The following is a 16,201-nucleotide window of genomic DNA, read 5'->3' as shown; positions in this document are numbered from 1 at the left end:
CGGCCAACTTCATCCGCCACTTCAAACCCCGAACCCGAGTATCCCTGAGCGAACCCGACGTCTACGGAAGGGAGGCTTACTCCTCCAACCTAAGTCACTGGAAGATTTCAACTACCTTCGCCAACTCTGGTCTTCAAATCTTCCCGTCACTTGACAACCCCCCCAAAAGCAAGGCATGTCTCCACACTATATTTCTTCGGAACGTCCACATATCGTTCACGCCAGAAGAAATACTCCAAGCCCTGCTAGCTACAACAGATTCTACGATCCACGCAGTCTACCGCATCCAGTCCAAGAAAACAGGTTTACCCTCCACGTTCATGAAAGTTGTCACAACTTCTAAACATAATGCTGATCTCATCCTCTCCCACGGTTGCTTCCTCGACTATCACCATTTCAAAGCAGAAAAACCCTATCGCAAGCCTCACCCACCCCATACCTTTCCTAACCCAGCCCCACGTTTTACAATACCCAGAAGATAATCGCTGCCAACCAGAACTCTACCGCCCATCCTAAAACATCCAATCAAGCTACTCAAACTTCACCCACTCCTGTTACACAATAAATGTCTACTCAAACCACCACTACCAGGAGGAAAAAAGGCACCCAGACACAGCCACCATTTACCATCAACGCCTTTCAACAGACCAACAGCAAGGAACCGAGGATAGCAGATACAGAGATCGGAACTATAGTTGCTGACAGGCGGAGATAGAGATGGACAATTGAGTCAAGCGCGGTAGAAAGTGAATGAATTGTTGTGAACTATAGCGTGTGTTTAAGTCAAAGTAACTGTGAAAATTAAGTGTATTGCAAAGTTGTATTTAGAACGAATAAAGTATTTAGAAAGAATAAACCAGTTTTATTTAAGAAAGGACTTGTATCGCTAAAGTTTCTTCGGAAAGAAATTATTACAATTGTCAAACTGAAGCACATCTATAGCAGAGATGGGCAATATGGGTATTAAAAACTTTTATTTAAAAACATAATACAAGTAACAATGCTTCGACCCGCTCAGATCATCATCAGGTGAAGAATGACTTTGAAAAAGCGACTGTTATCACACATTTTGTAGGAGCAACAACAGTGATAGGTACGACATTATAGGGGGTGTTGTACATATTCAATTTTATCATCTTATTGGTAGTCAACAGTGTAATATCATACATGAACACGTTTAATGAAATAATTAATACAAGTATAACAGTCTTCCTTGTTGCTGGTTTAGTGTAGGCTTAAATTCTTGTATTAAAAGTACTTATTTCATGTTTTATTTATTTACATTTATTTCTTTAATTAGTAATTTAATGTTTTTTATGCTTATATTGTAATTTTTTTTAGTTACAGCATTCAAACATGTGGGAGGGTGTTTATTTTATTCTAGTTTCTATTTTTTGGCTCGTTTTCCCGACGTAAAATTCATTGAAGTTGTTGCATTGTATTCTATACATAATGTTAATATTATGTTTGTCAGAGTAGTTTTTACATTGTATAGTTTGGTACCCAGTTTTTTGGATGAATTTAGTATTTACTGAAATGTTATGTTTGGTTATAATTTTTTGCAAATGTTAGTTATTTTGTTGTTGTTATCTGGGACGTAAAGCATGCAGCATTGTAGTGTTTTGTTGTTGGTTGAGATTTCTGTATCTAACTCTTTCTACAATTTATAATACCCACATCAGCCATCTTTGCTTTAGGTTTAATTTAAGTGTGTTCTTTGCATCATCAGTAATTTACTCATGGTGATAATTTGGTATGTATAAATCCATAATGTTTCTGTGTATCTGTACAAACTTCAATATGGTTCAACCCATATACATTGCTCCATTGTTAAACACACAAAGGCAAGTGATCCTTTCAAATATAAAGAACTTAAGTCCCAAAATTATCAATCGAAGAAATGATGTCTTAGCAGATCGTTAATCGACAATTCTGTGAACGTAAAATTACCCCTAAACCTTAATAAGTTTAAAATATTATCCATAAATTATAGAAAAAACTACTAAAAGGTACGCTAAATTTGATATACGAAGGACCGAATGACATACAAAAACAAAAAAATTAATCTAGACCATCGGCTACCCTGTTCGGTTCCAACCACTGAAGCCAGCAACATAACTTTAAAACTTTACATGAAAGACCCAAACCCACAGATACACATCCCTAGCAACTCTTCTCAAACTTACTATCTCAAAAACTCATTTTTTGTTCAACAAACAAATGGATTAAACAAGGGCAATCAAGTGTTTACAATTCCAGCTAACATTTTTATACCACAAATTGAATCCCAAGCTATCACTTCAAACTCACATTCACCACTGTACTGGTACAGATATATAGACTATTCATTTGAAGAATTCCCATCTACAGAACACAAACTTAGCTATTTCAACATACACTACAGTATTAAGTTCACCAGTGAATACAAAAATAACATTTCTGAACCTCAGTATCACAAAACAGATACACAGTTCAAAAGAAATATACAGAAGAAAACCAATCATTCTGGACCCTATAATCCATGGGACTCGGCACATGAAATAAAACCTAACAAACACAGCCACAAAACTTTGCTCACCTGACAAACTTAATGATAAAGTCAACCAACTGAAACAACAATTTGTTAACAAGAATAAATTATTTGTTTGATGGTAATTAAGTACAAAGGGCTAACTGTGCTCTGCCCACCACGGGTATCGAAACCCGGTTTTTAGGTGTTGTAAGTCCGATGACATACCGCTGTGCCACTAGGGGGCACAAGAATAAATTATTTGTTTGATGGTAATTAAGTACAAAGCTACACAATGGGCTATCTGTGCTCTGCCCACCACGGGTATCGAAACCCGGTTTGTAGGCGTTGTAAGTTCGATGACATACCGCTGTGCCACTAGGGGGCACAAGAATAAATTTCTTCAAAAACTGTCAAAAGAGTTAGATACAGAAATCTCAACCAACAACACAATGGACAAACAATCAACAATCTCAAAAAAAAAAAAAAACAACCCACTACACTGCTGTATACCTTACATTCCAGATACCAGCAACAAAATAACTAATAGTTGGAAAACAAAACAACTTATAACCAAACATAACATTCCAATAAACATTTAAAAATTTATCCAAAAACCAGGTACCAAACTATAAAGTATACAATGTAAAAACTACTCTGACAAACATAATGTATAAAATAGAATGCAACAACTTCAATGTATTCTACATCAGGGAAACAAGCCGAAAAATGGAAACTAGAATAAAATAAACACCCTCCCACATGTTGGAATGCTGTAACTAAAAAAAAATCACAATATAAGCATAAAAAACATTAAAATACTAATTAAAGAAATAAATGTGAATAAATGAAACATGAAATAAGTACTTTTAATACAAGAATTTAAACCTACATTAAACCAGCAACAAGGAAGACTGTTATACTTGTATTAATTATTTCATTAAATGTATTCACATATATTACACTGTTGACTACCAATATAATAATACAATTAAATACATACAATGTCCTCTACAATCTTATACTTATCATTACTGTCATGATCAATAAGATCACTTATTTAAAATCATTATTACACTGATGATGACCTAAGCAGGTCAAAATGTTGTTACTTGTATTATATTTCTAAATACAAGTTTTTTAATATCCAGACCAGCCGTCTCTGCTACAAATTCCTCAAGATTATAAATCGACACTACGTTAAACGTTTACTTAGATATGTATATAAACAAGTTTTACGAGAAAAAAAAAACAGGTATTTTCTCTAACTTAAAGTATTATCAAAAAAATTATATGTACGGACAGATTTGTTTGTGAGTTGTACCAAATCGTAACACAAGTATATCTCTGAAATTCTTAATCCTGTGAAGTGTGTTTGAATGTTCTATATGTTGTATTGTATATATATTCCTTACTAACTAAGTCTTCTTTATTCACAAATGTCCATTCATTTTGACCTTATTTGCGAATATGAATTACAGTATAATCTTGAGCAATCACTTGCTAATCTCCCTGACCTCCAACAAGCAAGTTGCCCCTAGATTTCAATGGGTATTTTTTTTCAGCCCCTGGACCCCCAAATATTTTCTCTCCTGGAAAGTAGGAGATGCTAACACCCATGCATATGGGGTATCACTACTTTAACACTTTTAAAGCTACTATTGCATATACGATTCTAATTTTGGTTCTTAAAAAAGTACTAGTTTTGGACACTTACATAAAATTTTTAAAAACCCAAAGTATACACTTTTCACTGGAACTTGTGTATTCTGCAAGTCACTTAACAAAAAAAAAAAAAATTTCAAAAACAAAAATTCATTCAGTGTTTAGAAACTCAGAGAAGTAATTTTATAGGAACTATTTAATTTGACATAGCTACAGCAAACTATCTTATTTCCAAATCTACTTTTCAACAATAATTAAGATTCTAAAATTATACATGAAAGTCAAAGGATTAATATTAACTCCAAAAACTTTACAAGTATTTTCATACAAAAATAACTATATATATATATATATAGGAATAATAACATATTTCAACAAACCAATGTTGTTGAAATATGTTTTTTAGTAACTAAAACAAAAGACATTTTAATTCTTTGTATTTCAGTTCAATACCTAAAATTAATATATCATCACAGAGAGTAAAATTTCTTTCATTAAACACCCCTAATGTGGAAACTGTTGAGAAAGTCAGCATCTAAAGATCGTTAGTAAAACACTTGATCAAGTTCTAGCTTTCGATACAAAGAGAAAGATCTATTTCTGTAGGAAAAAAAAAACTTATGTAATGAAAATCATTTAAAAGATAAATTACCATATGTCAATGTGATGTTCAAATACCTTTATATAAATCTTGATTTCACTTTCATTAAACACCTCTAATGTGGAAACTGTTGAGAAAGTCAGCATCTAAAGATCGTTAGTAAAACACTTGATCAAGTTCTAGCTTTCGATACAAAGAGAAACATCTATTTCTGTAGGAAAAAAAAAACTTATGTAATGAAAATCATTTAAAAGATAAATTACCATTTGTGAATGTGATGTTCAAATACCTTTATATAAATCTTGATTTCACCTTCGCATCTTGTCAACCGGTACTTCAACCTCCTTTAAGCCAATTGTGTAACTACATTAAGTAGCCAGAAATATAATAGAGACAAATTATACATCACAGATGAAACCTTTAAACCCGATCTTCACTAATACTCTTTCATTATAGACAAAAAGTGTAACGGAAGAAGAAACATCTTTTGTATTTCATAAGAATTACTTCTTACTATAAAATAAATGTTAGATGTATAATGTCTATTAAATCATATGCATATTTTTTATGTGACTGCATAACAGATTTGAAACATTTTACACTCAGCAAATGTACATGTATGGTTATTCACATAATTACATACCTATTCTCTTCCTCCAGTATAGTAGGTATATGTATTCAAGATTATCATACTGAGGCTATACTCTTATGTAACTAATATGTTTTGGGATATATTTTGATATCACAGAAGTTTCTTTTTGCACTTTACCCATTTTATATTTGCCTTAACTAATAAATTAACATTTCAATTGTTTAATTACTTGAAGATAAAGTACATTTTTTCCCACAGTCGAACAATAAATGATAAAAAGCCTATAAATTAGCATTTTTTCCGAAGAGATTACTGGCGGCCTCTATAGTCATAAATACTACTTAAGCATAATTATCAATACAAAAACAAGAAAAGCTTGATTACGAAACATTTAAGTTACAGGATTCTTAATTATGATGCTTATGCAAATTTATAACTCTTAGTTAAGAGAGACCACATGCATTAGAAAAATCAGTCCCATTTACACTTGTGAAGAAATCTTTGGACATAAACTTATAGAAACTTTCAACAGGGCAAAAATGCTGCTTGTAGCTTTTACCACCTTTCCACACATGTTTTTCTGATATCAAAGCACTCTTGCAGAATGGTAAAAAGTTGGTAACATCCTTCCCATTAAACAAAACTCTGATAACGTAATCTTCGTCTGAATGAGATGGTTTCGTTTGTTTATACAGTTCAAATACCACTCTTGATGCGTAAGGTGGAATAGTCCCACTGTTGAAAGCCAGAATTACTGACAGTGGCTCAATGGTCAAATCATGCCCTGAAAAAAGGAAGAAACGTCGGTCCGTTCTTCTCCGGATCCTGTCAGATAAAATGTTTTTCAAACGAGTAAGTAAACTGTATGTTTTCAAAAGAGCTCCTTTTCGATACGGAGGGTAGCCTAGCAGTTGCTTCCCTTTCCAGTCTAGGTACGAAATCATGTTTCTTACATGATCAATCGTTGCACATGTGTATGGTTGAGGCCAACAAGGGAGGTGGGACTGATGACACACATAAGCCATGAGAGCATCAAAAAGTGGTTTGATGTGAGTAATGTTAGGGCTAGCTCCTCTACCCCTCACAATGGGAGACAACTTGTAGATCAAGTCAACCACTGCTGGATGAGACTTCAGTAACTGATTCATTTTTTCATCAACCAGAGCTTCCTGTTGATTTAGGTTTTCACACTGACAGCTCTCTTCCTTGATACAGAATAACTGGTCTTCCACTGGAATAACCTTAAGGTCATCAAGTTCTAACTTCGGAAGAAAACCAAAAATAAACGCTAGAGCACTTTGGAAAGTTCGTGAATAGCGAGTACTTAGAACACTAAAATGGTCAGATGTTGTACGTTCTGGAAGAAGATTCCACTTCTTCTTATAAACTTCTCCAAGCAACTGACCAAGCACTAGATGTTGCATAGCTCCAACGTGAGTTAACTCTCCGTTCTGACAATTCCTTTCTTCTGGATATAAAGGATATGACCCAAACTGTTCTCTCAGTTTTTGCCACCTGTGTTTCATCCTCAAAGATTTAAAATACTTACTTATCAGAGGATGGTTGTGTCGACCCTGAAGTCCACAGTTAATGGCTGATTGATTTCTGACAGATATCAGTGGTCCTCTATCACCATGGCGAATCAGCACTGCTACCAATTCAAGAGAATAATTTCCTTTGACCAACCCTACAATGAAATGTGTTATGCATAAATTCTTAGAATTGTTCTTTACGCATCTCAAATCACTGATTTTGTTCACACTTTTACAAATTTTGGGCACCAATATTAAACAATGAAAACTGTAAAAAGTTTGTATTTTGGTTAAAAATTAATCGTGAACTATTCAATTTTTTATCCACTTTTAAAAAAAATTTCAACATTTCTTTTTTCTTTGTCATTGCATTCCTTTATTTTGGAAAGAAAACACAATCATTAAGATTTAAATTATTTCTCAAATATTGCTATATGAGGAGTTTTAACTGAATTCTGTTACAAAATTTGATAAGTTCAACATGTCAAGGAGTTGGTGATACACTACTTCTTGAGCATTAAAATATATCCAATAATGTTTTATCGAAGACGTGCACTTGTAGCCTAAATTACACAAAAAATTCAAAAACTTTTTTTTGCTAGTTAATAAAAAGACTACATGTAAATACTTCCATCACATATTTACAAAATTAATAAACTATTTTTACCCCCACTCATCAGTGGAGGTACCGTTTTCACTACTGTGCATGTTTTAACAGTTAATTTCGAACTGAGTGTCCCTCTAACGACCAATTGTTTAACTTTTGGTGAATATAATTACAACGGTAACAGATTGGGATTTTTTAAAATTGTAAAAACTCTTAATAAATTTGGATATTGGGGATTTTGACACCTTGACCTACACTTTTAAGGGTGACAAATTGTTTGGTTGATATTTTAGGTCGGTTCCTGCAAAAGTAAAAAACATTTCTGTATAGAGGTTGCACTCTCTGAGTGCTTTCCTAATTTATACTAAAAATAACAAGGTATCTTATTTTTTACATACTTGGCAAAGAAATGTAAATTAAGTTTAACAGCTTTAAGTTCACTTGCATTGATTTAATTCACAGAGCTCTTAAAAAATGTCACTTTATATGTCTACTGATAAAAAAATAAAACATAAAATTATTGCAGTTGCTAAGAGTCAAATAAACAATATTTTAACTTAGGCCTTACTACAGTTCATCCTGCAGCCATTGTAACTACAATGTCTCCTTAATAGAGCATTAATATTTCCATGGTTTCATTCAGTTCTAAACATCTGTTTAAGGGCTCTAAGTAATATTTTCCATTGCAGCCACGAATGTGTGATATGTTGGTTGTCCACATATTAATAACTTTTACTCAGCTATTCCCGATATGTCTGGTATTGTTCACTGGTAAGCTGTTATTTGTAGATTCAGCACAGAGTCCCGTATTTAAACATGTAAAAAATAATAAATTTGGTTTTAAAGAGCTTTTCCTGAAATACTGCTTCTTAAGCATTCATCCGAGCCAGGATTTATGTTAACACCAACTATTCTGGTGATTCCACCATTCTGAATAACTGTTTCACAGCTGTTTTATCTGCAGCCTTTCAGGTTTCACCTGCATAGCGAGTTGAAGATACAGGTCATCAAACTAAATGGTCACACCAATGTCAGTGAATTTGTGATTCCTGACACACATCTGTGTAGAATTGAGTGACACATTCCAAGACTTCAATACATTTACCAACATCTCATAAACATTCTCGGTTTAGTGTTTAGTACTGTTCAGGTTGAAACTCGGATAAGCAGCAAGACGATATGTACTAATGACTGATAATTATTATTTTTTTCATCATAATCTGTTAGTGTTTTCATAATACAGAAAAATGGAAATGCTCTTCAAATCCTGTGGCTAACGAGGTTTCACTCCTGTAGGATATTACTGGAAAAGTAATAAATGCAGCTTTTGAAAGCATGGCTGTAATAAATACAATTACAGGAAGCACGGCTGTGGTAAATGAAGAAAAGACTACACGTATCTTGGTTCTGTGTTGACTAAAAAACATTTTTCTAAAAAGTAATAAATTACTGGAAAAGTAATAAATGCAGCTTTTGAAAGCATGGCTGTAATAAATACAATTACAGGAAGCACGGCTGTGGTAAATGAAGAAAAGACTACACGTATCTTGATTCTGTGTTGACTAAAAAACATTTTTCTTAACTTCTTGGGTATCGTTAACAGAGGACCAGGTGGTTGAACCAGCAAATTTGTTAGCTGTTCTGGAAATTGGACCATTCTTCCAGAGGGACATTTCAACAACCCTCTCTCAATTTCTCCATCTCACTCTTTCAGTACTTTACAAAATTTTATGTTTTTTTCTTCTTCCCCAGAAACAGAAGATCCCAAAAGTTGTTTTTTCTTCATGATTTCTCAGCTAGATGTTTCTTAAACTGTCAACAGCAATACTGATTTCATGTATCGATCCAAGCTGTGTACTGTTGCTAGTTGTAGGGCAAAGAGGATTTTAGGTTGTATCTACAGAAATATTGAATACAAGTCTAAAAAGGTTATAATTTCATTGTATAGGTCACTGGTTAGGCTACATTTGGAACATTTATTTGTTGGAAAAGATTCAGAAAACTCCTACAATTAAAAGGTTGTAATACGAGAACAGGTTAATATTTATGAAATTGTTTTCTTGCAAGGAAAGAAGCATTAAGAGGGATCTGATTGAGCTGTATAAGATTAGGAGGGATCTGATTGAGCTATACAAGATTAGGAGGGATCTGATTGAGCTGTATAAGATTATTAAGGGAATTTACAGTATCAATGTATCATCTTTTCTTGTACTTAATGGTAAGAATAGTAGTACTATTGGACACAAATAAATTCTGATAAGATAGCAGTTATTTTCAGATAAGACAGTTTTATTTTTCTTCGAGGGTGGTTGGCCTTAAAAATGGGTTGCCTTCAAATGTGGTAGATGCAATTAATTTAAGAGAGTTTAAGGAAAGGCTTGAATGATAAGGGCTGGCTTTGAGTGTATGGGATGTCCTAGATGGACCATTATGTCCCTTGTTGTTCTTAAATTATATGTATACATTTTACACGAGTTTGTTGTTTGTTTTACGCTGAACATTACACCATATTTTAACGCTGCCACACAATTTATCAATATACAGTTGTGAAATATTGTTCCTGTAGTACTACTCCCCACAATTCATCCAAATTCTTAGTCACCTTTTGACCTTCTCATTTTGTTGTGGCTGCTCACAAAAAATAAATAAAATAAAAACAATAGAAGAAAGAATTAATTAGAATACAAGACATCAATGGGGCAAACAGCAAACTGTCCTTGAAGTTACCATTCCAACCATAAATACCAAGATGATGTTAAGTAATTAGAATACAAGACATCAATAGGGCAAACAGCAAACTGTCCTTGAAGTTACCATTCCAACCATAAATACCAAGATGATGTTAAGTAATTAGAATACAAGACATCAATAGGGCAAACAGCAAACTGTCCTTGAAGTTACCATTCCAACCATAAATACCAAGATGATGTTAAAGCAGAGGTTCCCAAACTGTGGTCCATGGCCCCCTCAGGGTCCACAACAGTACTTAAGGGGGGGGGGGCACAGTAATATATCAAATTTATGAAATTACCATTTACTGAAAGAGTAATGAATAAAATAATACACCTTCCCTATATAAGACCCCGTTACTGTGTGGATCTCTAGAACCACTGAAGATGCAGATAGAAGCATGTAATAGTGGAGGATGAGAGCTATACTAATAACTTGGGTTGGGCTTACTTTAACACGGGGGTTCCCAAACTTTGCCAAATGGAGGACCCCTTCAACTTCTTTACTGTATTGGTAGACCACCTCCCATTAAAAATAGTTTTTACCTTGTGTAACTAGTGTATCATATGCATATTTTACTACCTTTACAGCTTGATTCTAGTTTTAAGAAAAGAACAATGAAAAGAGATTTAAATATGGAAAATTAAAAATATAAATCTTACGATTTACTTTAATGTGAAGGATGATACTGCTTTGCTGAAACAATCTTGCGAATTTCTGGGTCAGTGTCTGACTGTTTCAAACAAAAATTCGGCTCCACATTTATCTTATCTCTATACTTCGATTTTATATAAGCAAGTTGAGAGAAACCTCACATTTAACTATTTTAATCCACCTATATCCACATTCAAATGATATAATAATAAAATTACTGACTAACAGACACATTACAACAGATTTAATATAAAGCTTATGACCCCTGCTTGTTTTTTGCTTACATATGATGATCTACAGTGTATTATAGAATGGTAAGATAAAGAGATACTTGTAGACCAGACCTTATACCTGGTGCACCCTCTGCCCCCAAGGGGAGCACAACTACAATAGTATATAAACTACATCTTTAAAGTACAAATTTATATATATAAAGAAGTTTAAAAACTACCATATAAATACTACTATTATTAAGTAATATAGTTACAACATTCAACATGAGCAAATGATGGGGGGGGGGGGGCAACAAAATGCATGTTTAGAAAGGGGGCACCACAAAAACATTTGTCCACCTCTGCCTTATACTATTCTTTAGAACCAAACATCTAGGTCAGTTCATTTTAAAAACCTCTTACACTTACTTTTTTTTTCTTTTACGTTCAGACAAGAATACTAAATAAAGCAAAGAATAATATTTAGTATAATAACTTACCTTCTCTCCCTAAAGAAATATTTTCTGGTGGATTACAATATCGGTGGATTTTCACCATTTTTAAGCTATTGGGTGGTGGCAAGTGATTGCGTTTTGGAAAATTCATCTGTAACTTTCCATCTTTTTGGTCTCCAGATCGTTTTTGGCCAATAGACAATACTGAAAATAATAACATATATATGCTTATTACAGATGTAGTGGTGATAAAAATCCTGAGTTTTGTTCCTCACGTATGGTTAATACATGTGGCACAAAAGCCAAACGCGATACATTTAACAAACACTGATTGATTGATTCGAGTATTAGTTAATGTTATTAATTATAAGCTTGGTTACTTTATTCGAATTCAATAAAATTTTCCTGGATTTTTAAGTTAAATTCAATTTCATATATGTCTTCAAATATTTTCTGATTTTGTTACATAAATTTTCTTAATTATTTTGTTTCATCTGCTTTTCTTCATTATTTATACCATCACGAATAACGTACTTCTAATTTAATTCCGGCTTTTAACATATGTTTACTATGTCTTAGTTCTTACGTTGCATAAAATTTACGGTCAACTAAGAACCTAAATGACAGGCCTAGGTAAGCTGTCTTAACCGTCAATGCAGACACGGGAAAAATTGTATTAGTATTACTATCAGTATCACCATACCTGTATAAATCATCCCAATAATCCAAAATATAAAAAGTCCACAGAATATAAATTTGTATTTTGAGGTAAACTTTGTAAAAATCCCCATCTTTTGAAAAGTACTACTTTGTTATATAGTATATTAAGGTTTAAATTAACTTTAATTATCAAGTTATCCTTTCACTGCAACATCCCAGTTTTGACCAAATTTATCTATTTATCTGAGCATGCGTCAGCATGCTTGTAATAAAAAATTCTGTTATTAAATGTTATTTAAATCGGTTTTAATTTTTATTCAAGGAGCGTTGTTGTTATTAGACCAACGCACGATAAAATAGCAAAATTACTTCAAGTGTGAGGTTCATAAAGTCACAAACCAAACTTATCGAACATCCGACCTCACTTATATGGATGGTATCAAAAAAAAAAAAAAAAAAAACCATCTTATCAACACTCTCCACAGGTGCTAATTTAGAGACAAAGGTATAATCTATTAGTTTAGACTTTAGAACTTTAACAAATTATAATTTGTTCATTTTTTCAAAATTATAAAAATTTAAACCAATCTATTTTAATACTGTCTGTTGCATGTCCATGTTACTACTTCGCATGGTGTGGATGGATCTTCACCAAAATTGTTATGGGGATTCATTAGGTCCATGTGGGGGTACATGCACATTTTCAGCTTTGCATTATGCGGCTTTTATATGAATTTTTTAGTTTTTTACCACTAATTCGCCTCCTGTTGATGGATTTTCAACAAATTTTGCATGAAGTTTGTTGGGTCCATGGGGAGATACATGCAAACTTGCGGTTTCACATTTTGTGTTTTGCAGTTTTTATGGGCGTTTGTGCGTTTTTTACAATTACATATAAGCAACTTTTCATGTCCTAAGATAACCTTTCATTAATCATGAATTTATTAGTTCGTCAAGAAATTAATGTCGCGTTTTGGAACACTTTTATTAAACACCCCCAAAAAACGTAAATCACGTATAATAGTTAAAGGAACCGCCTAAACGTCACGTTAGCGTGGCCTATATAATGTGTAAAGTTTAATATACTCTAAGCCCTTACAGTGATGGTACACGATGAGACACACATTCGGCGTGTAATGCTGTTTGAATACAAAAAGGGAAACAACGCCTCTGTAGCCACAAAGAATATCAAAAAAGTTTATGGAAATATTTTGAACGTTCGTAAGTGTCAACGATGGTTCAGCAAATTTCGTTCAGGTGACTTCAGCCTTAACAACTGTGATGGCAGGGGCCGACATGTTGGAATTGATATTGATGCTTTGAAGACGTTTGTTGAGTCTAACCCAAGGCAACACGCTCGTGAAATGGCCCTGAAATTGTTTGTCTCTCGTGAAACAGTATGTAAACATCTAAGGAATATGGGAAAACTTCATAAAGAAGATGTTTGGGTGCCTCACGAACTCTCCGATGATCATCATTTCCAACGTGTGAACGCTGCTTCGTCTCTTCTGGCGCGTGAACCATTTTTGGACAGAATTGTCACCGGTGATGGAAAATGGATTTTCTATGCGAATATTAAACGCCAAAAACAATGGCTCAATCCTAGACAAAAACCACTTCCGACCCCAAAAGCTGGACTCCATCTGCAGAAAGTGATACTTTGCATTTGATGGGACATCAAAAGAGTAATTCATTTCGAACTTCTCAATCCACAGCGAACTGTCAATGCAGAAATCTATAGTCAGCAACTGTAACGTTTAAATCAAGCCCTTCACTCGTCAATCGGAAAGGTGTTATTCTTCTCCACGACAATGCACGTCCACACGTAGCACGTTTGACGCAATAAAAGATTATGGAGTTGGGTTAGGAAATGCTCCCCCACCCACCATATTCTCCAGATATGGCACTATCAGATTACCATCTCTTCGTTCGCTACAACACCATCTTAATAGGAAAACGTATGCAAATGTGGAAGGTGTTAAAGAGGACGTCGACTTTTTTTTTTTTTTGCCTCAAAGCTAAGTGATTTTTTTTAAATCAGGGCATTAACAACCTGATTGTAAGATGGAAAAGTATCATCAATAAGAATGGAAACTATTTCATTTAATAAATGTTTTGTTTTGATATATAAGTTGTTCGGATTTTTTCATCTAAAAAGATTAATTTCTTGACGACCTGATACATAACTTCCATCCAGGGGACGGGTACTCCAACTAGTGTTAAATAAATGAAAATAGTTCACGTGTTACTGTTTTTTTGTTGTTGTTTGTTTGTTTTTAGGCAGATATGTTAAACCGAAAGTTAAGCTTCAATAGAAAGTAATTAATGTTTGACTAAACTCTCATAGATCTTTGCAACAAAAAGATACTTATTAATAATAAAAATACAGTTTGTTTAAGTGTTTAAATTAGGGGCTTCGACATTGGGCATGAAAATTCTATGTGAATTATGGTGCAATACTTAAACCCCACCGTAGAGAACAGATATAATAAACATGAGTCGATAACTTGAGAGTAAAAAACAATGGAATAAGTATGTTGGGATTTTATTATTACTTCATATTTATGATATTCAACGCCTATATATATGCCTAATTCAGGTTTCATGTGAACTACTGATATTGTTAATTATACTTCATATTACCAATTTGAAACATTATCTACTCCTGACCATTTAGTGACAAAATTAACGTGACATCCGCTAGAGGAAAAATGTTTTTGACACACCTTTCGACCATCGTGCAAATATAATAAATTAAACCCTCCAATAATATAAAATATGAATGTATTTTTATTCATACGATTTTTCAAGAAGATTTAATCACAGATTTTTGTAATTAGTTACAAGTCTTGCATGAATCGGACGTATCCAACCTTGAGTTGCACTATTTCATTTATTGCCCTTAGGAAAGGTTGTACATGTTCATAGACTTGTCTATGTTTATTTAATTAGTTAAATTAATCTTGACAGGTTCTCTGACATTTTGGTTACATATGGAGATAGAAAGATCGAAAATGTAGTGAAGGTTCAAAAGGATGATTATTCGCATCTAACGATCTTCTCCTCACCTCCTGGCAACGCTTATGAAACTGTGGAGGTTTCTTTTTTCATTTTATAGGATGAGTTTCTAACATGTAGTGAAATAAATTTTGATGAAACGAGTCGATAGTAAAAGTATTCTGGTTAGATTAAACCAACGCATAATATAAGGTGGCTTAATCCGCGCAAGGCTTAGTTCGTTCAGCCGGAGGTTAAAAAATGTTCCATGTTGAAAAAAAAATACCAAGCTGTCTACCCTAACTTTCACAACCATGTTATCAGAAACACGCCATATTTTATTTGGTCTAATGTTTGAAACGATATAAGCAGCAGAATCGTCATTTGTTTATATTTGATAGATTTTCTTTTCATATAAAATATTCATAAGCCCTAAAAGCAAGACATATTGTTACGACAGCGGAATTCACGTGACGCTAGTAACACGTAATGAACGTTGGTGAAGGCTCGAGTGTTCTCCAGACGTCTTCTATTTCGTATATATATAAGACCAGCGAGAAGTGACAGCATAGATATAGATAATTGCAGACAGATAGAGACGGACAATTGAGTCAAGTGTGGTCCCCACAACCTTGCATAATGTCCTCTCACACCACAGAGCTTCTGGTACTCCTCTGTGATCCAGCACCTTGATACTCACAAGGGTTTGCTGAAACGCAGAATCTATGACAAAGTTGCACCTTTGGCCATCCAGCTTCCCTGTCATGTAGACACTATGTGTGCTTGCCATTTTACACTTAGCTGTTGGGACTTTCACGATAGAGGTTGGTGGGTGTCCCTCAGCACCAACCACTACTGGTTTCCCGAAGCTGACTTATTGGTGGTATTCTTCTTGCATTGGCTCCTCATATGTTCTTACTTTCCACAGTTCCAACAACCTTTCTGGGTAGCAACATTTCCTGCTGTGGCATCTCCTCTGTGTTGAAG

At 33.9% G+C, this 16,201-nt stretch overlaps 1 protein-coding gene across 1 annotated transcript; it reads right to left on the bottom strand.

The window, feature by feature from the left end:
* Positions 1–5,043: 5,043 nt before the first annotated feature.
* On the bottom strand, positions 5,044–12,430 carry LOC106475567 (2-phosphoxylose phosphatase 1-like). Its single transcript, XM_013936247.2, has 3 exons — positions 12,261–12,430; positions 11,603–11,761; positions 5,044–7,054 (listed from the first exon to the last, which is right to left on the bottom strand). The coding sequence occupies exons 1-3, from the start codon at positions 12,346–12,348 to the stop codon at positions 5,811–5,813; spliced, it is 1,491 nt and encodes a 496-aa protein (XP_013791701.2). The 5' UTR covers positions 12,349–12,430; the 3' UTR covers positions 5,044–5,810.
* Between the last annotated feature and the right edge of the window lie 3,771 nt (positions 12,431–16,201).

This window comes from Limulus polyphemus, unplaced genomic scaffold, assembly GCF_000517525.1.
Source record: "Limulus polyphemus unplaced genomic scaffold, Limulus_polyphemus-2.1.2 Scaffold8816, whole genome shotgun sequence".
NCBI lineage: Eukaryota > Metazoa > Arthropoda > Merostomata > Xiphosura > Limulidae > Limulus > Limulus polyphemus.
This window is presented reverse-complemented; position numbering and strand designations above follow the sequence as displayed.